Source organism: Talpa europaea (assembly GCF_964194135.1).
Source record: "Talpa europaea genome assembly, chromosome: 8".
NCBI lineage: Eukaryota > Metazoa > Chordata > Mammalia > Eulipotyphla > Talpidae > Talpa > Talpa europaea.
In genome coordinates this window covers 81,948,235-81,975,203 of record NC_140075.1, presented here as the reverse complement: position 1 = coordinate 81,975,203, position 26,969 = coordinate 81,948,235, and the positions used below count along the sequence as shown (strand labels likewise).

The 26,969-nt window shown below is 37.6% G+C and overlaps 1 protein-coding gene across 5 annotated transcripts in view; it reads left to right on the top strand.

Annotated features, from left to right (window-relative positions):
• Positions 1-26,969, top strand: part of NIN (ninein) — a gene marked incomplete at both ends in the record, with an annotated part of 81,487 nt that overhangs the window by 44,402 nt on the left and 10,116 nt on the right. For 2 of the 5 annotated variants that reach the window (XM_084240571.1, XM_084240573.1), the window contains 17 exons: positions 20-194; positions 2,605-2,715; positions 3,414-3,503; positions 5,841-5,979; positions 6,932-7,053; positions 8,157-8,662; positions 9,539-11,683; positions 12,909-13,034; positions 13,140-13,209; positions 13,888-14,100; positions 15,880-15,993; positions 18,464-18,586; positions 19,567-19,680; positions 20,458-20,604; positions 21,819-21,998; positions 24,916-25,062; positions 25,836-25,910. In XM_084240571.1, the coding sequence (XP_084096697.1) occupies positions 20-194; positions 2,605-2,715; positions 3,414-3,503; positions 5,841-5,979; positions 6,932-7,053; positions 8,157-8,662; positions 9,539-11,683; positions 12,909-13,034; positions 13,140-13,209; positions 13,888-14,100; positions 15,880-15,993; positions 18,464-18,586; positions 19,567-19,680; positions 20,458-20,604; positions 21,819-21,998; positions 24,916-25,062; positions 25,836-25,910 (4,597 nt within the window). Of the gene's footprint in view, positions 1-19; positions 195-2,604; positions 2,716-3,413; positions 3,504-5,840; positions 5,980-6,931; positions 7,054-8,156; positions 8,663-9,538; positions 11,684-12,908; positions 13,035-13,139; positions 13,210-13,887; positions 14,101-15,879; positions 15,994-18,463; positions 18,587-19,566; positions 19,681-20,457; positions 20,605-21,818; positions 21,999-24,915; positions 25,063-25,835; positions 25,938-26,969 lie in introns of all 5 variants that reach the window. The other 3 variants (XM_084240570.1, XM_084240572.1, XM_084240574.1) reach the window with 2 other exon arrangements.

Sequence of the window (26,969 nt, the reverse complement as noted above, 5' to 3'; positions counted from 1 at the left end):
TTAATCTTTCCTCTCACAGAAAACTGGACGAAGAGTCTAAGGAGCGTATAGCAGCCTTAAAGAATGAACTCCGAAAGGAGAGAGAGCAGATCCTGCAACAGGTGGGCAAGCAGCGTTTAGAACTTGAGCAGGAAATTGAAAAGGCAAAAACAGAAGAGAACTACATCCGGGACCGACTTGCCCTGTCATTAAAGGTAATCACCTTTCTGGTTCTGTGGTCTGTGGCCCTGCAGGGAGGCTGCATGGGAAACCACGGCTCTATGAGGGGGCAGGTCTGCAGAGCTCAGTCCAGTGCTTCTACTATTCACCCAGCTGGGTCATGGCATGTCAGGGCCCCCTCCCCCCCCCCCCCCCCCGAGGATCTGGCTTTCAGGCTGTCCAGGCTTCCCGTTGAATTTGCACTGGGTCCTGCAACTTCCTGCCTTTCCCACCTTATTCTTAGCAGATGGCCTCCCCTCCTGCCACACAAACGCCTTTTCCTTTGACCGCTCCTCTCCTTTCCTGTGCCTCAGTAGAGGAAGTGCCCTTCTCTTTACTGGACTCTGACACCAGATAATAGGGTGCATGTAGTCTAGAGATTAAGGGGGGTGGAGGATGGCAGGGAGGCTCTGGACTCAGACTAGTTTCAGTCTTGAGTTCACCACTTACTAGAAAACCTTGACCGAGTTGGCCAAATATGTATCCTAATGTACAAAATGGGCACCTCCCGATACCTGCCTTGTAGCATTGGTAATGGGAATTAAATGAGATGCATAGTGTCTAGAAGGTAATAAGCAAACACAGAACTACACGCTATTGTTCCTAAAATACTGCACATCAAAAACTGAGCTAATTCTCACTCTCTAATCATCAAACTGCTTCTACATTTTCTCCCTAATCTACATTCCCACCATGTGCTCTACGTCACAGAGGTTGGACTCCTCAGGCATCCTCACTCATCAGTCTCTAAATCCTGTTGATGCTCTGAAATTCCTCAGGCTTTTATCCCTCCCTATCTACTCCACCTGCACAGCCCTGCATTGGTCCAGAATCCATTACAGCTTCTCAGCTGGCTTATGGGCATCCTGTCCTGTCTTAACCACTCTCCCTATGACCTCCGAAGACACCTTACTAAAGAAGACTTACATCATGCTCTTACCCTTTGTAAAAGTACATTATGGTAACCTGGAGGTCCAAAAGGGGACTTGTCCTCATCCCTTCTAACTTCAGCTCCTCCTAGCCCCCAGCCCCTGGTCCCCAAACCCTTTGCACCTGCCACTGCCAGCTCTCTCAGCAACTCAGTGAGCTTGCATGCCCCTCATTGCTTTCTCCGATACCACAGGGCAAATTACTGTTTTGTTCCTGCTATATTGACTTTTTTCTTGCCAGAGGACGGTACTTTTTCTGTTGCATTAGAGATAGTTGTATTCACATCTGTCTCCCTGCCCATGGTCCAGATTTCATGTACCCTGTGGTCAGTGACAGACTCTGATTTGTCCAGTTCTGGAACACCAGCACAGGCCTGATGACAGAGATGGCTTCTGATCACTCTGACATCTGAATTTGATCTACTTTGAAAGATTAAAGTTGTAGGATTGGCATTTGGGGGGAGCTAGTATTATTCTTTTTTAAATGTTTCAAGCACATTCTTTTTTACTCCATATTGCTATGTGAGGGTGTGAATTAGACTGTATTAAAAATATACTGGCTCTATATTCTTTTGGCAAAATGTACTTTGAAAATAATGTTCTTCCTATCAGCCTTTAACACTGGAGTAGAAAATATGTCAAATGCATAGCTCTGTGGTTTTATGTATTTTTTGACAATGTGGGTATAAATCTAAGGAGTACTAGATATACTCGGGGTAAGGGGAGGAAAACACCCTTTGTAGATCTGACTTGATGTGTATCTTATTACAATAATTTAAATAGATATAAATTATGGAAAACCTACATGTCTAGCTTTTATATCTTAAGTCAAAATAAAATTGTAAATTAAATACAAACCAAACTGTGTCATCACTATCACTAAATGAAAATTGATGTTGGAATTATTCTACTTTTTGTAGCTTTTCTGAGTTCTTTTTTGCTGTCAGATGAGACTATTTTCATCTTATTACATATTCTGCTACAATGATATCAGTAGAAATATAATGCAAGTCATATATATTATTTCAAATTTTCAAATAGCTACATATGAAAGGTAAAAAGCAAAGGTGAGATTAATTTTAAATCAGTTTATTTAATCCAGTTTCTCCAAACATTATCCTTTTGATGTGTAATCAACATACAGAATGTAGTATTGAGCTATTTTACATTTTTGTACTATTCGAAATCTGGTATTTTACACTTGTATTTTACATCTCATATTGCAGCATACATAGCTCATGTGGCTGCTGGTGACTGCCACATGGGAAAATGCAGTTCTACAGGGGGAAAAGGAAGCAAACTTCTGGGTTAGAAAACAAATGTAATTTTTAAAATAGTTATCTTTGTCCACTCTAACCTTCAAGATGAACACATTTTCTTAATACAGAGCACAATTTATATGCCTTGTGTAAAATGGTAGAACAGTTTGCTTTTTAAAAAAATCTGAGCCACATTTAACTTTCACAAATTTCTTCAGGAAAACAGCCGTCTAGAAAATGAGCTTCTGGAAAATGCAGAGAAGTTGGCAGAGTATGAGAATATGATAAACAAACTTCAGCGAAATTTGGAAAATGTGTTAGCAGAAAAGGTATATCTGTTTAAATTTGATTTTCTGATACGCAGTCAAAGTGTATTCACTCAGAGGAACAGAGGCAATGCCACCAAGAATATTTCTATTGGGGAATTACAGACACACCTTGGAGGGGTTGCAAGTTCAGTTCCAGACCATTCCAGGAAAGCCAACATCATAATAAAGTGAGTTGCGTAAATATTTTGGTTTGCCAGTGCATATAAAAGTTAGGTTTACACTGTACTATGGTGTAGGAGGTGTGCAGTAGCATCATGTCTAAAAAAAGTACATACCCTAATTAAATGTGACCCAGGAACATGAAATGAGCACGTGCTGTTGGAAAAATGGTGCCAATAGACTTGACACAGGCTTGTCACAAGCATTCAATTTATAAAAAGCAGGATATCAGCAAAGTACCGTAAAGTGAACTGTGATGAAACAAGGTATGCCTGTATCCCCAGTGGCTCAAGAAAGCTCTATTTTTATAGGGACATAATTTTAGTGGGTTGATCTCTGAGTGATCCCTGCCTCAGTTGAACACATCACTCTAGCGTGTGCTGCCTCAATGTCATCACTTGGTGATGTTTCTGCTTAAATGTCACATTCCTTTCCTACTCAAGAGACCGTGAACACCAGCAACTGGGACCCTTGGCATGTTAGAGGTCAAAGCAGGCCACTTGGGAAAAAATGACAGCTGTGACCTTTTGCTTTTCTAGTTTGGTGACCTTGATCCCAACAGTGCTGAATTCTTCCTGCAAGAAGAGAGGCTGACACAGATGAGAAATGAATATGAACAGCAGTGTAGGGTAAGTGATTGTAAGAACTTAGTAAGTAGAGGGTTCAAATGCATCTTCACCATGTACTGACTGTGTAACCTAATGTGTGGGACCTCAATTCCTCATCTATATAATGATAAAAGTAAGAATATCCACCTCACAGCGAGGTTGTGAGGACTCAGTGAGTGAATGTATGTACAATATTAGAGCAGAGTCAGGGACATAACAAGCACTTAACAAATGTTAGCTATTAATATTTTTCTTTGGTATCCTCCTGAAATATTAGGGACTCATGCAAACTACTTCAAGTCTGCTTTATGTAGGTCAGCAACAGCTAGTGCTTAGAGGAAAATACAGTTTTATTCCAAGTGAAGGAATATGTGATCACGTTAATGTGCATTTTCCAAAATTAGCCTTTCCTTATTGATCATTGCAGACCCAAGCTGTTGTAATTTGCTTTTGTCCTGTGAGTTTTGGTTTGTTTTATTTTCTGAACACATTCCTTACTTTATTTACAAAATGCAAATGAAGCAGAAACCACTCATGCCTTCAAGTAGCAAATTACCACGAATTCCTACCAGAAGAAACAAAAAAATCTCCATAAATAACAGAAATCTTTGATTTTTTTTAAAAGTCACTCTCCTAAGCTTAGCAATGTAAATATTTTTCTTAAACCACAAACATTTGTTTATTTTAACAAAGTAACCATAACTGTGTTCTTGCTGCTTTAGATGAAAAACTGTGAAGTAAAGAAACAATCACCTCTTCGTGAGGTTGCTCAGAATCTGACTTCTCAGGAAATGTGTGTGTAGGTCCCCCCTGGTGGCTCAGTAGGTTGAGTACAGCGCTGTGAAGCTGTCCATAGCCTCTGTAGCGCCGGTTCGATTCCTGGCCGGCCAGGGAGCTACCCACATGACGCAGCAGACCTCTCCTGCCTCACCCGCTGCTCCCCTCAGCAGTGCTTTCGGTCCATCTGCCTGTTCTGCTCCCCACTATGTCTCTCTGATGAATCCTCTCACCCTCCCTCACCTCTGACCTGTACCCCAGCTCTTGTATAAATAAAATAAATCTTAAAAAAAAAAAAAAGAAACTCATTTTAAAAAAATGTGTGTGTATATTTTGAGAAAAGAACAGAAATATTTATGCCATTTTTACAATTAATTTTTGTCTTTTGGCTCTGATCAAGCAGAGGTGTTTTCTTAAATGTCTGTGAAGTTAATGATTTCATCAGTAAAATCTATCAGCTCTACCTCCAAAAATTCCTCAAATCTGTTCCCTTCCTTATCTTTAACTGCTTTACAAGCCATAGAGTTCACCCATTTGAAGTGTACAGTTCACAGATTATATAGCCATTACTATAGCAGTTTTAGAATATTTTCATCACCCCAAAGAGAATCTCCCACCCTACTTAGTTGTGATCCTTCTGTGACTCCCAGCCCTAGGCAACTATTAATCTACTTTGTCTCTATGTATTTGCCTATTCTTTACATTTCATGTACATGGTGTTATACAATATGTGGTCTTTTGTAACTGGCTTCCTTCACTTAGCATTAATATTTTCAAGTTTCATCCATCTTGTAGCAGGTATCAGTACCTCCTTCCTTTCAACTGCTGAATGATATTCCCTTATATGGCTATATCACATTTGTCCATTCATTAGTTGGTGGGCATGTGGTTTGTTTGACTGCTCTGAATAAAGCTGCTTTGAACATTTGTGTATAAGTTTTATGTGGACATATATTTTTATTTCTCTTGTGTATGTAATCAGGAGTGGAATTGCATTATAGGAACCTTTAAGGAACTGCGCATTTTACATTCTCACCAGTCTGAGAGCTCCAGTCTCTCCATACCTTTGCCAGTAGTTATGTCTTTTTGATTGCAGTCATGCTAGGGAATATGAAGTAATACCTAATTTGTGATTTCAATTTGCATTTCCCTGATGGCTAATGATATTGAGTGTTTTTTCCATGTGTTTATTGGTATATTTTTGTTGGAGAATGGTCACCTCAGATCCTTTAACAAATTGTTATATGGGGGCATTTGTCTTTTTATTATCAATTTGTAATTATTTATATATTCTAATTGTAAGTCCCTGTCAGATATGTGATTTGCAAAAACATTTTTCCCCTCTTATGGTTTGTCTTCTTGTTGTTATATTAATGTTTTTCTATGTTATTGAGGTAACACTGGTTTTCAACTCTATATAATTATCGGTTTAGGAGTAGAGGTTGTCTCTACATTCTTAATGGTCTCCTTTGGAGCACAAAAGTCTTAAATTTTGATGATGTCCAATTTATGTAGTTTTTTCCTTTGTTGCTTGTACTTTTGATGTCATGTCTAAGACTTATGTTGGTTTTTAATCTCTAGGTATTGCAAGACCAAGTGGATGAACTCCAGTCTGAGCTGGAAGAATACCGTACACAAGGCAAAGTACTCAGACTCCCCTTAAAGAACTCGCTGTCAGAAGAACTAGATGGTAACAGTGGCTGCACTGAGCCTGATCAGGGTAAGCCACTCAGACAGTATCTCTGTAGCTTCTCTGTTTGGATGTTTGTTTTTAGAACTACAGTTGAATGCAAAATTGCAAGACCTTGGCAACAACAATAACAAAAAAGACTTTGGCAGTGCTATCTTCTTGAGCTGTTTTATTCGTCATCTGTGTTTTCATTTGTCTTTGAAAGCTTTAGAATATTTCCATCTGATTTTGATATGTATCAACCACAGAATGGAAAAAGCAAATCGCAAGGATATTTGTTTTGTTTAAAAACAAAACAACAAATGGCCACAAATCTAAGAATCCAGGCCTTGCGAGTGTTAGAATTCAGGCAATGGGCTATTACTGAATCCTCCCTTTCTAAAAGAGCAACTGTCGGGGGTGCCTACCTTAAGAAATGTCTACATAGTACTAGATTTAATCATTTTAATCAATTTAACGTTTTTTCTGTCCTTTTCAGTGACATTGGACAGTTTCATAGGGGACTTCATATGGATGAGTTGAGAATTTCCCCCCAAATTGCCTATATCTAGGTTTCAAATCTAGGCCATATATATATTTTTTTTAATTTTAGCAGATAATTTAAGATATATAGTACTCAGTGCTGAGTGATGGGTTGGATATCTTGATCCATGAAGTTAACTCCTTGAGGCATAGCAGCTAGTATGCTGCCCATTCATTTTCCTACCGCATCTCCCCTCTGCTAAATGTCACTCAGTTTTGTGTTCAGGTTTGAGCACTGCCTATTCATGAAAGAATCTGTTCACCTTCAGTTTTTTCTTCTTTTCCCTAATGCTTGGAAACAGAAGAGGCTTCTCTTAGCTTCTATTATTTCCTAGTAGATTGCATTAGTGGCAATTTATGCTGTAAATTATTCCTTAGTTAAACTGGAGAAACCCTTCTTAGATGCTAGCTGCTCTTGAAAGATCCTGTTGCAGGGTCAGTGGCTCCCATGTATTTCCAGGCCTTGGTTCTGAAGAATGCAACCCGTTGAATATGAGCATTGAGGCAGAGCTGGTCATCGAACAGATGAAAGAACAACATCACAGGGACTTGAGTCACCTAAGACTGGAGCTTGAAGATAAAGTAAGTCCTTTGTGTCAGTCCTGTCCTTTCATTTCTTTGAACTCTTACAAGCTTTTGCATGTAGGGCTTTTGCAATTCTTTTATCATAAAGCTGCACTTTCTATACTTTTCCTCTTGTGTCTGATGGCTGCCAGGAACCTGCATCCTTGATTGGCTTCTTAGGCTGAGTGTGGGGACTTCTGGAAGACAGTTTCTCTAAAATATAGTATCTTCAGCCCTAGCAAGCATGGGACTTGAAAGCTATTACGTTATTTCAACTTGTTAAAGAAGAATCTTAAGAAAACCAAAAGGCCTTTTGATATATATTACATTACTTCCTAAACTAGGTACAAGTTCTAATTCTTGCCACCAAAACCCTTTACCATGTGGCTTCAATGTATGTGTCTGGTCTTCGTTTACTTTTCTTTGAGTTACCTTATCCTCCAGCCAAGCCAGATAGTTCACTGTTCGCCATCAAGCTGTTTTGTTCATGCTGTTATTCCTTCTCTCTGCTTCCTGAAAGTCTACTTACTCTTCAGAATTTATATCAACTGCTGTCTCTTGGTTAACTGCATTCCCCCAACCAAATGTAATTTTTCAACTCCTTTGAATCCCTAGGTTACATTGCGCTCTTTTTCTATGCCTTTTACATTTTTACTCTACCTTGTAGTAGTAGACTTATCTGCATTTATCATAACCATGTCTAGACTGGTTTCTCCTTGATAGAAGGGACTGTATGTTCTGCTTACCTACCTTTGTGTCTCTGGGGGCCTGCAGAGTGCCTGATGAGTATCCAATATATACTTGAAATTAATTATTTTAAGAGCCTGAGTTTGCAGTTGGAAAGAAGGCCTGGAAAGACAAGTGACATCTATCTGAAGGTCTAGTCAGTGTTCATAGACTTGGGTTCAGAAACTAGTAAAATTCAACCAACTTAAAAAGGAAAGCAAGCTATACTTGACTTAAATACCTCTTATTTAAAGAAGATAGCATGTGATTATGGGTTTGAATTAAGATACCTTTTTTTAAAAAAAATGAGAAAACCGAGGAATGTCTTGGAGGACATTGCCTCTCTGTGGCCTTGAGTTGAGTAACATTATGGGGGTTTCACTTTCTGACTTCAGGTGCACCATTATGAAAAGCAGCTAAATGAAACCAGGGTTGCCTGTGAAAAGGAGCAGGAGAACACCAAGCAAAAGTATGAGAATGAAACGCACACCTTGGAAAAACAAATAAGTGACCTCAAAAATGAAATTGCAGAACTTCAGGGGCAGGCAGCGGTTCTCAAAGAGGCACAACATACAACTACCTGCAGATACGAGGAAGAGAAAAAACAACTGCAGGTGAAGTGCGATGAGGAAAAGACTCACCTGGAAGAGCGACTGAAGCTGGAACATGAGCTGGAGCTTAAGGCTAGACTGGAGCAAGCAGAGGAAAGCTTTAACCAAGAAAGAGAAGGACTCATTAAAAATGGCACCTGGACAGAAGAGAAGGTGAGAGACTTGACTCAGGAATTAGAGCAGTTTCACCAGGAGCAGCTGAAAAGCCTGGTGGAGAAGCACACTCTTGAGAAAGAGGAGTTGCGAAAAGAGCTATTGGAAAAACACCAAAGGGAACTTCAAGAGGGAAGGTAAGAAAACTGGGGTTGGAGAGGGAGACGGTAACAGCAACATGGGGTGCCGGCACCCATGGGCATCAACACTTCTAGTCATTAAGGAGACTGAAAAATCAGGAGGCATAATAGGTCATTGACTGACTGGATAAAAAAAAAAAAATTCAACCTGTTTTGCCATTGTTGAGACATAAGCCTGCAGTGGGGCAAACAGAACTTTTTCTTTATTTTAAAAGAAGAAAGTATTTTTTGTATCAGATGTGTATCTTTTAAGTGTGCCCAAATGTGCTTCCTTTCTGGTTCAGTCCTGTTGCTTTCTGAGAGTGGCTATTTGTAAATTAGATTCTGGGCAAAGGTACACTTCTTCTCAGAGTTAAGAAACACCAGTTTGTGCTTACCTTCCTTGTATAAAATTTCAAGTGCATATAATTTGCGGGCTTTGGTGCTTCATACTCTGATTGACTTGGTGACACTTTATTAAATAATGAATTTGTTAATACGTGTGGTTTACTAGTATCCTCCAATACATTCTTCCCAAGTTAGGTTTTAGGTTAACCTACATTTGATCATTTAATGTGAAATATCAGCCTAAGTTTTGGGTTAAAAATCCATAAGCAGATGCATCCAGGAATATGCCAGTGAATTTGGTTTCTAAAATTTTCCTCTGAATATACAGAGAGATAAATAAGTCTTTTAAATGATTTATGGCTGACAGTCTTGGCTCTCAGATATGAGAACCCTTCTCAGTATAAGTGTATCATATAGAAATTAAGTGAAGACCATTTTTAGAAAGTGTTTAAATTGTTTGGCAGCTTCTGTACATGGAAAATTATTTTTTGTTTGCGTCCAGAGTTGGTGGCAGTTTCAGTAATGCTGTATATTGACCACATTTAGGGAAAAAATGGAAACTGAGTGTAATAGAAGAACCTCTCAAATAGAAGCCCAGTTTCAGGCTGATTGTCAGAAGGTCACTGAGAAATATGAAAGTGCCCTGCGCAGCCTGGAGGGGCGCTACTGCCAAGAGCTGAAGGACCTCCAGGAGCAACAACGAGAGGAGAGATCCCAGTGGGAATTTGAGAAGGATGAGCTCACACAGGAGTGTGCAGAAGCCCAGGAGCTACTTAAAGAGACTCTCCAAAGAGAGAAAGCAACTTCCCTGGCCCTGAGCCAGGAGAAAGAGATGCTGGAGAAAACATACAAAGAACATTTGAATAGCATGGTTGTTGAGAGAGAGCAGCTACTCAGAGACCTGGGAGACCTAAGAAATGTGTCTGAAAATCAGCAGCGCCTACTGTCCAACCAGATACTTGAGCTGAAGAGCAGTCATGAAAGAGAGTGGAAGGACAGTGAGCAGGTTGCAGGTCAAGCAGGTGCCTTGGAGCAGCTGACCAGCCAGCAGCTTCAGAGGCTAGAAACGGAGCATGACCAGGCGAGGCAAGAAATGATGGTCAAGCTTCTGGCCATGGAAAGCGTCCACAGAATGACCTGTGAGAAAGCAGATCGAGAGCGGGTTGAGATGAGCACAGAAATCTCCAGACTTCAGAATAAGATTAAGGAAATGCAGCAGGTAGCATCTCCTCTCTCCAGTCTTCAGAGTAGCTGCCAGGCAATGGAAAGGGAGGAGGCAGAAGGTAGCGGAGCCATGTCCCTGCTCCAGCAAGGAGAGCAACTATTGGAAGAGAATGGTGATGTCCTCTTAAGCCTGCAGAGAGCTCATGAGCAAGCAGTAAAGGAAAATGTGAAAATGGCTACTGAAATTTCAAGATTACAACAGAGGCTACAAAGATTAGAGCCAGGGTCAGCAAGGTCTTCTTGTTTAGATGAACCAACTTCTGGATTATTTGGAAATTCTCTTGAGCAAACAGAATCATTTTTACTGCAAAACCAAAAGAAGCAAGTAGAAAGTGTATCTGTGAGGAGTGTCCTTAGTGACCTGCAGGGTGATGAGGTCCGGGACCTGGAAAGTACAGGAACGAGTTCTGTTCAGAGACAGGAAGACAAAATAGAGGAGTCTGAAGCATCAATAGAGAGTTTTTCTGAGTTTGCAAACAGTGAGGACACCAGGACTGAGACCTGGGACCTGAAGAATCAGATTTATCAGCTTCAGGAACAGCTGATGATCTTACGTGCAGACTGCAATCGAGCTTCTGAAAAGAAACAGGACCTACTTTTTGATGTTTCTGTGTTGAAAAAAAAACTGAAGATGCTGGAGAGAATCCCTGAGGCTTCTCCCAAATACAAATTGTTATATGAAGATGCTAATCGGGAAAATGACTGTCTTCAGGAAGAGCTGAGAGTGATGGAGACACGCTATGATGAAGCATTGGAAAACAACAAAGAACTCACTTCAGAAGTTTTCAGGCTTCAGGATGAGCTCAAGAAAGTAGAGGAAGTGACTGAAACATTGCTTAGCCTGGAAAAGAGTTATGGTGAAGTCAAAAGGGAAAATGAGGAACTGCACATTTTAGTTCTGAGGCTGCAAAGCAAGATTGAGAAGCTGCAGGAAAGAGCAGTGCCCCAGTGTGACTGCTCCTCCCTATGGGAAGCCTGCTCAGATAGCCTGGAAGGCAAACCTGATGAAACAGTGCTTAAACTCCATCAGGCACTAGAAGAACGTGTGCCAAGGGATATAAGTGTCCACCATATTAAAGAAGAACATTATCAGGCAGACCAATACCTTGAGCAGGAAAACACACAGATCCCAGGAAAAGTAAAAGCACGGGAAATGGCCTGGTTGCACAGAAAAATCCAAACACATCGAGAAAAGCCCAGAGTACAGAATCAAGTCATAGTGGAGGAAAATACTGCTCTCCTAGACCCTCAAGATAAGCATTGTCCACGTCAGGCCTCATTAGCAGAGTTAGAACTGGAGAAAAAAAAGCTGCAGGAGCTGACTAGGAAGTTGAGGGAGAGAGTCACTACGTTAGTGAAGCAAAAAGATGTGCCTTCTCAACTAGAAAAGGAAGAAGAGCTGAAAGCAATGATGCATGACTTGCAAATTTCGTGCAGTGAGATGCAGCAAAAAGTTGAACTTCTGAGGTAATGTATGTGCCTTCTAAACTTCACGGAATTCCACAGAGCACCTCACCAAATCTAACTCCGCTACTTGCTGTGCCTAGAGAAACTAACCTGTTAGTCTTCAAGAACAGCTCAGTGCCCTAGACTTCCTTCTGCTTCTGTATTAACAAATAGAATAACCTTGCCCTAGGAAGCATCCCATCCCTCTCTAGGAAATAAATGTTGTTCACTGAGTGTGAAAGTTCAAAATGGTGAGTGTGTGCTGTTTAACTATGTGTATCATCAACGTATGTCGAGTCTTTAACTCTTTTCTAGTACTTAGTTCATTTGGATGGATAGAAGTTTTCTTTTGACTAAATGTTATGTTCCCATTTTGATGAAACATGTTCTTTGAGAATGAGTGCATTTGTGTATTATTAACTCACTTCTTATACTAATATAGGAAAAATGTGTTTTGTGGCTTATCGATGTTTATATCACTTGAATTATGTGCTGATATTCTGTAAACACTGGAATTTATCTTAGAAGATAAGTTTATTGAGGCGCTATTAGATTCTAATAAATGTGCTTGAAGAATAAAGACAAAAAATGAGACTAACTTGAATACTGCTCACTTAATAAAATAGGATCACATTAGTCTTCCAGCAAATTTGGTTTAAAAAGAACTATCAAAGATTACATCATGTCTGAAATACTTACTAGATGAAATAAAATCATTTAATTCTGGATATAGTTTCCCCTCTTCTAAGTTTACACCATTTTTTAAAAGTTCTAAAAGAATATGAAATTTTTAAGATCACAAAGTAAACAGTGTTCATGTTTCAGTGTGGCTCTTTTATTTAGGTAGCAAATTTTCTCTAGATATCTATAGTTAATACAACTTAGTATATGACTTATGTCTAGTTGGAGCAGGTAGGACTCAAGGCTGAGAAAAACTTATCTGCTCAAAGCTGTATGTCTGCCGCTGAGAAAATAAGCAGCCATTGTGGGCACTGAATCTCAGTTCCTCTCTCCAGGCTCTGTTGTTTTAGTCACCTCCCTAATAGCTTTAGTGAAATTGTTTCTTCCCAAAAGAAACGAGTTGGTATGTGCTAGCTTGATTTCTAAGAAGAGACTACAAATTTAGACTTTTTTTTTTTTAACTGGCATGGAATACTTGTTTTATTGAAAGTTACTAGAAAGTATTAGCCAAAGACGCCAGGTGACTGCTTTGTTGTAACTTTTATTTTTCATCTCTGCACTTCAGATATGAATCTGAGAAGCTTCAAGAAGAAAATTCTATTTTAAGAAATGAAATTACTACTTTAAATGAAGAAGATAGCGTTTCTAACCTGAAATTAGGGAAATTAAATGAATCTCAGGAAGAGATGTGGTAAGACATATACCTTAATTTTCTTGAAGCATTTTTGTAAAGACTACGGCTCTTTTACTTCAATTTAAGGTCTAACTCTTAATTATATTTTTGTTGTCCTCTTAGGCAAAAAATAGAAACTGTGAAACAGGAAAAAGCTGCAGTTCAGAAGATGGTTGAAATTTTAAAGAAACAGGTAAGAAGATACTTACCATTTCCCAATGTTTCTTGGTTTTGAAATTTCCTTTTTCTATTTTGATATTTACAAATTTATAGAACAAGCTACTGGAATAGTATGGAACTATTGATGGTAAGGGTGTAAATCCTGAGTTTCAAAATGGAAACTCACTTCATACAGACACTAACTAGTTTAGTGTGTAAATATGTGAATTGTTTGTGAATAGAAACAGTTTCTTTTTGTGTGAATTAATAGCATATATAATTGTAGACTCTGAGTGTTTAACAAAAGCTTTCTAATTGGTAGGGATGGGGAAGTAAACCTATAATATCTTAGATCCATCCCTTTCCAAATTCATCACTAAAATTTTTGATATAAAGAAGAAAAAAATCTCTGTATATATGGGTTTTGTATCTGTATAGAAAACAGTGGGGAAGGACACTTATCCCGCTGTGAACAATGGCTACTACTGTTGTGGAATGGGGTTGAACTGAGTGTCTATCACTTCTTCATATATTTCCCAATTGATTAAATTTGGGTTAGTATTATTTTTGTTGTTAAAGTCTTATTTTGCCATACTGTACACATACATATGTGACTTACTGCATAGACAATGAAAGAAGAATGTCTCTAAAATCTGTCTTTTAACCCAAAGTAGGGTAACTAGTTTTTAAAAGTTGTTGCAATTTTAATTAGATTTCAGAATTAAAAACCAAAAACAAGCAATTGGATTTGGAAAATATAGAACTTAGCCAAAAGAATTCTCAAAATCAGAAAGAATTGCAAGAACTTAATCAACGTCTGGCAGAAATGCTATGCCAGAAAGAAGAGCCTGGACACAGTACATTCGAGGAATGGGAACAAGAAAAGTCCAAGCTGAAAGAAGAACTGGAACACTGTCAAGTGCAGGTATGGTCTATAATCACCTGACAGTCTTTCCAGAGGAAATACTAAGAAATAAGAGAAATGCTTGCATTCAGTTTCTTATAAAATCTTAATAATTAAAAGAGTATGGTGCTGCCCCCGTACATACTTAGTATTTGATACATACTTAGTATCTATCAAAGGTGACTTCGTAAATCACTTGAGTAAAGATGGATGCATGGGAAATGGCCCAGTAAAACAGCAGTTGGGTGTAGGCACACCATGGAGTAGTACTATGCAGTTGTAAAATAAAGAAGAAAATAGTAATAAAATATCTCTATCAGGGGAAACAATTTCTAGGACATACAGTTAACTGGAAAAGGAAACACAAAATAGTATAGTATAGTATACGCCCCTATCCATGTTAGAAAGAAAAGGACATTAGAAAATACATGTTTACTATTTATTTGTGTAAAGGAAATACAGAAATGGTAACCCAAACACTAAAGAGATGATTACCTTTAGGTGGTGGGCAGGAAAGAGGTGGAAGAGAATAATGGGAATGGGGTAGAAAGCATGAGGAAGGGACACTTCTCTCAGTATATGTGACTCTAAAACCATACCATTTCATTTACTCTTCATAGTTCCCCAAAATAAGCACACAATTAAAATTAATCAAGGTGACAGGGGATACCAAAATGGAACACAAACACTAACAAGTGAATGTGGCTGCATTGTAAATGGATGGCATAACCATGATAGAGAAGAAAAGAATTAAGTGATTTGGAAGTTAGTATCTTGACTGTCTGTTGTATGTCTAGAGACAAAAAAGACTACCCATAAATATTTTAATAACCTGGTTAGCAAATGTGATTCTCATGGGGGTGTGGATTAGTGATTCTGAAACTTGTTTGTGTATACTAGAATTGAAAAATTAGTAAATATATTGCAGACAATAAGAATTGAGTCTCTTATTGTTGAAAAAGGAAGTTACAAGTAGAAATATGGTGATCCCTCTATTGTTGGGTTTAGGACGTGAGCTGGTAGTATAAATCCATGTTTTCAAATAAGTAAATAAGTACAGATCTTGGTTTCTAAACACCATCCTCCTATAAAAGGAACCAAGGTCCCTTGGATAAATGATTGATTCCAGGACACAGACAGGCAAAATTCAAAGTGAGCCTGGAACATCGCATGGTGCCAGAAAATAAAAAATACTTATATAAAAGGAAACCTGTCAAAGGACCCAGGGCTCAGTATGACAGAGCTCCAAATGACCAAAAATGAAACATTTTGATCAGCAATATAAATTTATCATAGTACAGCATAAAATAATTATGAAAGGATTATAAAATAAAATAAATATCTCAGGGTCCAAATTGACAGAAAAATTAATTAAATAAATGGGACAGGATCAACTACTTTCTTACAGTAGAATTCTAGTTAATGTAGAAAGAAAGAAGAAAATAGAAAATAATTAGGCAAACACAAGAGTAATAATTGTAGAAAAATCCATTTACAGACACTAAAAAAAGCAGAAATTTAAGGAGAAACATAATTTACATCATTTCAAAGTATCTTGGCTAAGAAAAAAACAGTAACTTTGTAGCGAATAAACCTGCAAAAACTTTTTGGAAATCATATTCATGCCATTTAAGTGCAAAATCTTTTAAAACATGACATTAGTTCTGTTGAAGATAGGGCTAAATAGTCATAAATTTGTTCTAATGTTTCCTTGACATTGCTTTTTGTGAACCTTGATACTGCTTTTTAACTCCAGGTTAAATGAATGCATCTGTTACTTGACTTAAATTTCTCTCTTAGTCCTCCACCTTAGTGTCTTCTCTGGAGGCAGAACTTTCTGAAGTGAAAATGCAGACCCATATTATGGAACAGGAAAATCTCCTTCTCAAAGATGAACTGGAAAAAATGAAACAAGTAAGATGATGTGAGGGTGGGGGGTTCACAAGACAATGTGTACTCCTGAGTCTGGCTTTTGTAGCCACCAAATGTCCATTTTACTGCATCCTGTCAACTGTCACTTAGTAAAGCTGAGGGCTTGAAATGCAAGTCTATTTGTAAGAGCTACTATTGCTAATTCTTTAGTTATGTAACTTATACATGTGGTGGTCTGAAATTCTATTACTATAAAAGAATCATAACCACTTCAGTTTAAGAAATTTATTATTCTGCTTTATTCTGGCCAGGTGATAAAGTAATAAAAATGTGTCTAAAAAGGTGACTTTCTTGCTCTTAACTTTCATAATTCAGTTCACCCAGATTTGTGAGACATAGGTAAAAGCCTATTTTTATAGCAAGTATGAGGCATCAATCTTAGGCATAAAGCTTTATCAGGGATGGGATCTCACTTATAAACTTGGCTTTGAGAAGCCTATTTCCAAATTTCAAACAAAGACTTAATTTTAAGTATAAAAGAAAGTTCATCTTAAAGTTAGATCCTGAATGTTGTCCTATTTTATTCTTTATTCTGAATTTTCAGTGAGTACAGGAGTTATTCAGTTTGAGCAATTCTGACTTATAGTAAGGGAATTTAGTGGTTCCATTTTATTATTCTTCACCAAAGGATTGCTTTAGTGTTATGACATCCTTGGATTATAAAATTTTCTCTGTATTGTTCAGCCTGTGAACATAAAAGCATGTGTCTCTGAATGCTAAAATATTGTCTCTACCATTGAGTGTTATGTTGTGTTGATCTCTAGTTCACTCCTATAAGTCTTGATTTCCTAATAGAATTAATTAACAGGTTCTCAGGGAATTTGTGTCTCTCATAAAGCCCAGTATAGTACTGGCTCCTTACAGGTATTTTATAAGAACATTTTTAAGTCTAATGTACTTGATAAAGTATATCCGTTCCACCAATAGGCAACAGAAGCTGTCTTTCTGTGCATGCCAGATGTTAAAACTCATAGGACCCTTCTGTGATATATATGAATTCCAAAGCTGTTATTACCCAGTTCATCCTAATTAACACGGGCATACTTTATTCCTTTACCTTTTGAAAATCTGTCTGTTACTCACTCTTCAAGATGATGCAGTGGGTGCAAATCCATTGTATGGAAAAGGTGCATTCTTGTCTTTGCTAAGCTACAGATCAGGTGAAAACAAGCAGAGCTGGAAGTAAAATTGCAGGATGGGTACATCATTTGCCACATTTTTGTTGCATATTGTTTTACAGTGGTGTTGGTGTAAATAGTAATATGGGAAAACAGTGAGCCCTTTCTGCCATTATTAGGAAGTTGTTTCATGGCACCTGGACTCTGGGGTCACAAAGGTAGAACAGGGTCTGTCCGTTGTTGGTGCCATGTAGCATAGGCCTAGGAAGTATGTGCTACCCTGTATGACATAATGATTTCTTCTACTTGTATTATCCATTGCACTGAAAAGAAATACAAATGGCACTTTAACAGAAGTCACATGCTAAGTCTGGAGATACCCAAAATATACCAAGTTTTGTGAGGGCCCTGGGGAAGGGAGGCCCAGTGGTGGGCAAAGAAGAAAGTCCCCAGATATTTTAAAATGTATATTTTTCTGTTCTTCTGATTTGTTTAAATTTGCAAGGTATGCTGGATTTGTTGCCAGTTGAAGACAAGATTGATTCTTAAAATGTGTTTTACTGTACTATCCCTAATGTAAAAGAATTTAAGATAGGAATAGAAGGAAGGCCATGGAATCATAATGATGTTGAAAATTGAAAATTTGAAAGTCACATGAAGAGGAGGAAAATTTAAAACTTATGCACCATAGGAAAGGGTGAAGAAGTGTCAGAAACAATGAATCTCTTTAAAGCAGTGATTGCGGACTGCTCACCCAACACCTGGGACATTAATAATATTATCTAGAGACATTTTTGGTTGTCACAAATGGTGAGGAGGGGAGAGATGCAACTGGTAGGTAAAACCAAAGAGGCTGCTAACCATCCCACAGTGACAGAATTAGGGAATTATCTGGTTCCCTAAAGTTGAGAGGAGGAGACCAGTAGAGCCACACCAGCAACATATAACTAAGCAAATCAATGTAGGCATTTCCCAAGTGGATGAGGAAAGTCTCAAGAAAAGGTACTATGCAATGTGTGCACAAGGTCAATGGATGACAGAATGGTGGTATATTATTTATTTTACCCTGAAGGTAAAAACAGAAAGCTGGGCTATTACTTAACAATGTCTGGTTGAGTCGATCTAAGCAAACATTCTGGCAGCCAATTGGAAAACAGAGAGAATTTAACAGGGAACATTTTGTTAAAGTTAATTATAGTCCCCTAAAGTTTATATGTCCTCTGAAATATCTACAGATAGGGAAATAGCAGCAGTCATGAAAATGCCATGTTTATAAATACCTCTTTATAAATAAAGTGATGGGAGGGCCCAGCCCATTTGTTTATCTCTTGCAGCTGCACAGATGTCCTGATCTCTCTGATTTTCAACAAAAAATTTCTAGTGTCCTAAGCTACAATGAGACACTGCTGAAAGAAAAAGAAGCCCTAAGTGAAGAATTAAACAGCTGCATTGATAAGGTAATTTAAAAAGGGTTTTTCCCATCACATAGAGTGTACCGTCATGAGCATTTCTCTCTATGCACAGTGGCTTTGGGCTTCCAGCATTAGCCTCATTGTTCCAGCTTCTGGAAAGGCATGTCAGCTGTCACTTAGAGCTATTGAAGCCAGATTGTCACAGGAGTCTAAAGTAATCTTTAAATATTTATGTTATTAAATACAATAATACAAAGTTTGCCTCATTTTTATATATCACAATCCTACTCTCTCTATATATGTATATATTTATATACACACACACACATCACTATTCTATTTATATATATTAAATAACAAATACTATTATATTTCATAATCTTGAGATCTATTGTATAGATCTTTTATGGTTTTATTTTCCCTAGTAAATCCAAAGTCATTGTCTGTTTCCCACCTACCTTAATGGGCACTTTGGTTTTTTTTGTTTGTTTGTTTGTTTAAGTCTTTTTTTTTTTATTTATTTATACAAGCACTGGGTACAGTCAGAAGCACAGGAGGGTGAGAGAGCCAGAGTGAGGAACAGAACAGGCAGACGGACGAAATACACTGCTGAGGGGAGCAGTTGGCACGGCAGGAGAGGTCCGCGCGCCATGTGGGACCCTCGCCAGTGGCTGGGGATCAAACCGGTGCTGCAGAGGCTGTAGGCAGACTCACAGCCCAGTGCTCAACCGCTGCACCACCAGGGGAGGCCCCTTAATGGCACTTTGTAAAATTTCATTCCAGCCCACTCTCTCCCACCCTCAAAATACAAGGCAGAGAGAAGGAAAAATGAAGTCCCTAAAGAGAAGAGACTCTTCAAGACTAAAGATAGAAAAGAGTCAGGAATTTTTTTTTTTTTTTTTGCCTTGCCCTGCTCCCCTGTAAATAGATGGTACCTGGTCATGTTATATAAGTGGAGGCTAGAAATCAAGGTTAGATTTGTTTGCAAAAATGCCCTCTTAACCTCTCTTCTCTCTCTGAGCTAGTTGGCAAAATCAAGGCTTTTAGAGCACAGACTTGCTGCTATGAAGCAGGAACAACAGTCTCAGGAATATCAGAGTGAAAGCTTAAAGTCACAGCTGGTGTCTTCACAGGAAAAGGTATGTGGACAGTTCTTGATTGAGCAGCACAGTTGATGTTTTCCTGTATCATCCATCCAGTAGAAGTTCTACCGGAAAGAATGTTCCAGGTAGAAGTGGCCTAAGAGGGCTCAGTATGATTTGATTTGACCAGTATGTACCACATGCTTACAGTATGGTGCAATAATTTAGACATTCTTTCCCTCAAAGTTCATTATTCTAATTATTTCATGATCATGAGATTGCTTATTTAGGAAGCTTGAGAATGGTATTTAATCATGACTGTTTCTATTTAGAAATAGAATTTCTAAGGCAGGTTCATGCTCTTTTATAGTTAAAAATCACTATCAACATTCCTTTTACAAATTAAAAAAGTTGTTTTAATTGAACTATGCAATAGTAGCATGGAATAGGACTCTACAAGTATATATTTTTATTTTCAATATGACATCCTTTACAAACCAACCCCACAGGTTAAGATAATTTTTACAAAATTTAGTAAAGTCATTTTTCATCATGCCTGTTGGTACTCACTGGGTGTCTAAGATATCATCTGGTAATAGATGATGATATTGGCAATATCTTGCTCCAAGCATGGTTTATTGTCCTAAATTTAACATTCTGCAACTATATGTGATATCCTGGGTTTTCACTGAGCTACTGAATAGAGCTGGGTACAGTTAGTCGACATAGAGGATCCTTGGAGTTTCTCTTGTCCTTCCTCACCCTTTCCCAGACATGCTATAGATAAGAGCATGAGGATTTCTGTAGCAGTGTGAGCTTATTCTCCTGATGCAGGTTCAGAATCTAGAAGACACCCTGCAGAGTGTAAACATGCAAATGTCCCAGATTAAATCTGATCTGCAAGTGACTCAGCAGGAAAATGAGGCTTTAAAACAAGAAATAATGTCTTTACATAAGCAACTTCAGAATGCTGGTAACAAGGTAATTTCTCTTCTTTTTTACTGAGATAAAACTATGCAATAAAATGTAGAAATTTTAAATCTATAACTGAATTATTTTTATGTACACACGTGTGTGTATATATATTTTGTGTGTATATGTATTTTACATCCCTGTATGTGTTTATGTTTGTATAACTTCCACCTAGAAAGAAATATAAAAATTTCCAACCCCACACAAGCCACTTCTTTACCCTCTGACATCATAGGGTAGGAATGCTTGTTTCTGGACTTCATATAAATGAAATGATAGTGATGAAGTCAGACCCTGGCTGAGTTGTTTGATGGTAATAAAATTGTAACATTTTGATCTTGTAGAAAGTGTCTCTCATTTTAACATATCACAATACTGCTTCCTCTGTGCTGAAGTAAATCAAGAGCAATGTTACAGATGCCTTGGGGTAGAGGTTAAGATTTTGTCCTGATGTAAAAGTAGGCACTTATTTGGTTATTTTATCTCTTGGTGCTTTTTAAAAACTATGATTCATTAAATGAAATCTTTTTTTCTATTTTTAAATATTTCTGCACTGATATTTTTCTCAAAATGAGATCAACCTTGTAAGCCAAAACATGAAAAAGGAAAAATGGTGTACAACATTTTATCTACTTTTTACTTTTTGAGACATTTCTCAGGATCCAAAATATCACTTTGTTAGCTTAAACTGTATTCCTGAGTTCAGGCTTCAATTACATGAACAATATGTGCTTTGGATTCTGAAAAAGGCTATGATTGCAAAAGTGAAAATGAAAGTAGAGTTTAACTTGTGATAGTTTTAACTTGTGAAAAGCCTTCCATTTAGAGTTCCCTTTCGGTCCTCTGTTAACCAACACAGTAGTGATCTGGGTTCAAAGCATAACTTCTTAAAAATGAGGCTGTTTGTGAGGCCACCAATCAGTGTCTGAGTTCCATATGAAACTGAGACTTGCCCTATAATCTTTGCTATTAGATTCATTGGGGCTAGTTTGCAAGGACTATTTTGAACAAAGAAGTTCTCCAAGCCATTTTTGAAAATCAAACTAAGAATATTGTTTTATTTATCTCTCTATATAATGCACCAACTCCCATTAGAAAACAAAATGAAGGTACAAAGTTACCTTCTAAGTATTGTATTACCTTCTAAGTATTGTCATTAAATAGGACATTCAGAACAGAAATCAGCTTGTTTTTAAAGCTTAACTCTGTAATTTTCTCTTAAGAACTGGGCTCCAGAAATAGGTAGCCAGCCATCGGAGTTCTATAACCAGCAGCAAAGGCCATCTTGGGACAAGGTAGACCATCCGATGAATGATGAACAACAGCTGTTTTGGCAAGAGAATGAGAGACTCCAAATTGTGGTGCAGAACACCAAAGCAGAACTCACACACTCCCGGGAGAAGGTAACTTGAAAAAATGACATGGTGTTGTATGTTTGAAAATAGTGAGTTTGGTGTGAAAATGAATGTTTGATCTGATTGAAATGGTCCTAGGTTATGGGTTTGAGTATTCTGTTATAGCAGGCTTATTTTAAGAAGGTATAATGTATCATTTACTTGCATATAATTTTATCCTTTTTTGTTCATAAAATATTTTTTCTTTGTATAAGCAGTTCTATATTAAAATCTGATCTTTATTTCAGATCCAAAATATAGGCTCATGAAAATTATGTTAACTATATATTTCTCATTCAAAAAGACTAGCCATCATGACTGGTAGTACAAAAATGGCAAAACCAGGCTAAAGTCTTTTTGGCCTAATTCTCTGTAAGAGAAAAGGTGCCTCCTTTTAAAGACTCAGCATTACACAGTTAGAATGGTTTTTATTTTCTTTTTAAAGATTTATTTATTTATGCATGGAAGAACTGGGGTGTAGTCCAGCGGTGGTATGGGAGGTGAGAGGATTCACCAAAGATAGAGTGGGAAGCAGAACAGGCAGATCTTACTGAAATACACTGCTGAGGGGAGCAATAGGTGCGACAGGAGAGGTCTGCTACACCATATGTGGGTCAGCTCCCTGGCCTGGGATCAAATTCAGGCTACAGTGTTGATAGCTTGATAGCATTGAGATTTAACCCCTTCACCACCAGGAAGGCCCCTAGAATGGATTCTAAAGATCATCTTTTTCAGCCATGACACTGATGTTTAAATTCTTTACCTCTACCAACTAATCAACCAACCATGCTTAACCTATGCTTCAACAGTTCCTTGGAGGAAAAACTGTCTGAAATGCCACAATTTTCTTTTTTTTTTTATTTGACTAAACTTTTTTATTTTCTTACATTATTGTTCTTTTTTTGTACAATATTTGATTTCTCCCCTCAGGTATAGTCCCCATAAATCTCCCACCACCACATCACCTGTGAACCATCACCATAATCCCTTGGGCTCTTCCCTCCCCTGTCTTGACCCCTCTCCCTCCCCATCCTGGGCTCTATGTCTCAGATCTATAGATTGCCTGCAAGTTTTGTCTTTTTTTTTTTCTTTTGACCCTTTGTTCGGTTTCTCTATATTCCCCCATAAGTGAAACTATCTGATATTATTCATTTTCCTTCTGATTTATTTCATTTAGTATAATCCCTTCCAGCTCCATCTATGTTGCTGCAGATGGCATGAATTTATCTTTTTTGATTGTTGAATGCTATTCCATTGTGTGTATATACCACATCTTCTTGATCTAATCATCTGTTTTTGGGCATTTAGCTTGCTTCCATAGCTTAGCTATTGTAAATAGTGCCACATTAAACATAGGGATGCAGGTTTCCTTTTGAATTAATGTTTTTGTGTCCTTTGGGTAGATTCCTGGGAGTGGATTGCTGGGTCATGTGGTACATCCATTTTTAGTAATTTTTGTGTCCTCCACACAGCTTTCCTTAGTGGTTGAACCAGTTTGCATTCCCACCAGCAGTGTAAGAGAGTTCCTTTTTCTCCACATCCTCACCAGCATTCGTTGTTGCCAGTTTATTTTTAATATGGGCCTCTCACCCCTGTGAGGTGGTATCTCATTGTGGTTTTGATTTGCATTTTCTGATTATATGTGATGTTGAGCATTTTTTCATATACCTATTGACCATTTGCATTCCCTCTTTGGAGAAGTGTCCTTTTGGATCTCCTGCCCATTTTTTGACTGGGTTGTTTGCTTTGTTTTTGTTGATCTTTGTAGATCTTTTTAGATCTTTTTATCAATTCCTTATCAGTTGTATGGAGTATAAAGTTTTTCTCCCAATCTTAGGGTGTCTCTTCATTTTGGTTATTGTCTCTTTTGTTGTACAGAAGCTTTTTAGTTTGATGTAGTCCCAGCTGTTTATCTTTTCTTTTAGTTTCTTTGCTTCTAGGGAGGAGTCCTCAAAGGTTTTTTGAGTGTGTCATGGAGTGTTGTGCCTGTGTTTTCTTCTATGAATTTTATGGCTTCCGGTCTTACATTCAAGTCTTTTATCCATTTTGAGTTGGCTTTTGTGTATGGTGTGAGGTAGTAATCTAGTTTCATTCTATTGCATGTAGTGGTCCAGTCTTCTCAGCTCCATTTGTTGAAGAGACTGCCCTTGTTCTAATGCTGTTCTTTGCTCCTTTGTCGTAAGTTAGCTGACCATATACATGTGGCTTTATTTCTGGGTTTCAGTTTGACTCCATTGGTCTGTTTTTGTTCCCGTACCATGCTATTTTAACTATTATGGCTTTGTAGTATAGCTTGAAATCTGGGAGTGTAATGCCTCAATTCTTCCTCTTTTTAGTTAAGAGAACTTTGGCTAGTCGGGTTTTTTTTGTGATTCCTTATGAATTTCAGCAATATTTGTTCTATTTCTTTGAAGAATTGAAATGCCACAATTGTCATTTAGAACACTCTGTGCTATGAACTCTGCTGTCACTGAAGTTGCCCTGTTGAATAAATTGAATATGGTCCCTGTCCACATGAAATTTAGTTGATGTAAACAAACTGTTTCATGTATGAACAGCCCAATACAAAGTCAATAGGACACACCACATTCACTCCTGATAGGTATATGCTGACAGAAGGCCTTGCCTAAGGCCTTGTCTGTTGATCTTCAGAGGCTTGGTAGAACCAAAGGTCCCCTCTTTGCTATCTTATCCTAATAGTATTGAGTGTAGAGATCCAACCAGACTAAAATTAGAATTACCTAGAAATATTTTGAAACCCAGAAAGTAGGCTTTAATAATTGGCAAGCCTGGCTGAACAACAAAAAGGGGTTTTTTTGATATAGCAAAATCCAAAAACTAAATTAAAACGTTTCTTATATTTGTCATTTATTTTTCCTGGTTGAATCATTACATCAGCATGTCTTCCTCTTACATTTCTTATTAGGTCCGTCAACTGGAATCCAACCTTCCTACCCCCAAACACCAAAAGCATCTAAACCTATCAGGTAGTGTGAAATCCACAGAGCAAGAGAAATTAAGCTTAAAGAGAGACTGTGAACAGTTTCAGAAGGAACGATCTACTAATAAAAAAGTGAGTTTTTGAGGGTACCTTGTGTCTGTATTGTGACTGATGTTTCCCTAAATGTGTGTTTCTTCCTTGCTTCCAAGGAAATGGTTGCAATGATGAATTTTGGTTCTTCTGTATTTCTATGCTCTTGTAATCTTGTCAAAACAATATCATAGTTCTTTTTGAGTGATGGTTGAAAAAAGGAGCAAGTTAAACTTTCATAAAGAAGACAGATACTTGTCTTTATTAATATTACAAGACTTTATAAGTTAGTAAAATATAGCCTGAATATTAGGAATGGCTTGATTTGACCTGTATTAATTATCATTGTTGTGTAACAAATCAAAACAACAAACATTTGTTGTGTCACAGTTTCTGTGCATTAAAAATTCAGTAGAAAGAGAGATCCCAAAAGACTAAGAGAGAACCTATATTACCTTTTATAATCTAAACATGGAAGTGACATGCCATGGTTTCTGCACTATTCATTGGTTACACAGACTAATCCTGATACATTTTACTCGAAAGCTAACTACAGCCTACACAAGGGTATAAATATCAGGAAGAAGGTATCTTGGGGACCATCTTGGAGGCTAGCTACCACATGGTTAACTCTACTGCACAGTTCAGTGTGCTTTCTATATATACACTGAGTTATTTGTTGTTGTCCCTCAGTAATTAACTTGGCTTTCTTCTAGAGTCAAGAGTTCTGACTAGCATAGATTTGTAAATACAAACAGTACAGCAACCCAGATGTTTTTGTTTGGTGTTTTTAAAAGAATTTTTTTATTTAACAGGTCAGTCAGATTAATTTGCTTGAACAAGAATTAGAAACAATTCATTTGGAAAATGAAGGCCTGAAAAAGAAACAAGTAAAACTGGATGAGCAGCTAATGGAGGTAAATTTTTAAGCAAATGACCTTTGCTATGAAGAATATTTTAATCCGTAAATGAGCCATTTGTTGGGAAAGAATAGCATAGCATCGAATTCCTATTATGAAAATTAAAACCTAAATAAACTGCCAAACTGATAGTCAGTTTTCCTTAACTACAGTGACAGGCTTTCATACTGCTTTGTAGAGGAAGGAACGAGATAAATTATTCTAAGATGCAAGGACCTGTAGCTCAACAATGACATTTCTGTCTGATGCTGACCAAGAGGCCCACAATTCTCTCGCCTTGCTGTGATCCTGACAGCTTCCCAATACCTGCCATAGTTCAGTGTGTTTCAGATGTGGTTTCTTTCTGACAATCTCATCAATTAAGAAATCGATGCATCAATTAAGAAATCATTTATAAGAGCACTAGTGTTTATAGGTTTATTACTTCTAGTTGTTACCATTGTTCATTCATTTAAAAATCAGCACTACTGGTGAGAGGTACTTCTGTTAAATATAAAAATGGGTTTGTAAAATTTGTCAGTTTGGATATCAGGTTTTCAGTCTACTAGGTAAGGTAGAGAGGATTGTGTAGAAAATGTGTTTTTGTGTTCTTAAAATATTACTTATACAGATATTTCTAAGTTAGAATTATAGTAAGGAAGGGAGATATTTAAATATTTTCTTTTATGAAGGTGGGCACATGCAAAGGTTAATTTAAATAGATGCTTGGTTTTCGAATATGAAATATGGGCAAACATACCACATTGACATTTAAATGAGCAATGAGGGTTCTGGCAATTTTTTGTCTTTCTGACTTATCCCCTAATGGGTAGATTAGTGAAACTATATATAGCAATAGCCAAACCACTTTTTCATTCTCTGACAGTATATAATAAATGTGTTCAAAGCTTTGATTTGCAGGCTGTGTTTAGATGAAGATATTCTTTTCTGATGAAATAATTGCATACTCTAGTGAATAAGTTATCTGAAGTTAAGCCCGATATGTCTAGTACAAAATTGAAAAGTAACAGGGTATACTTAAACACTGTT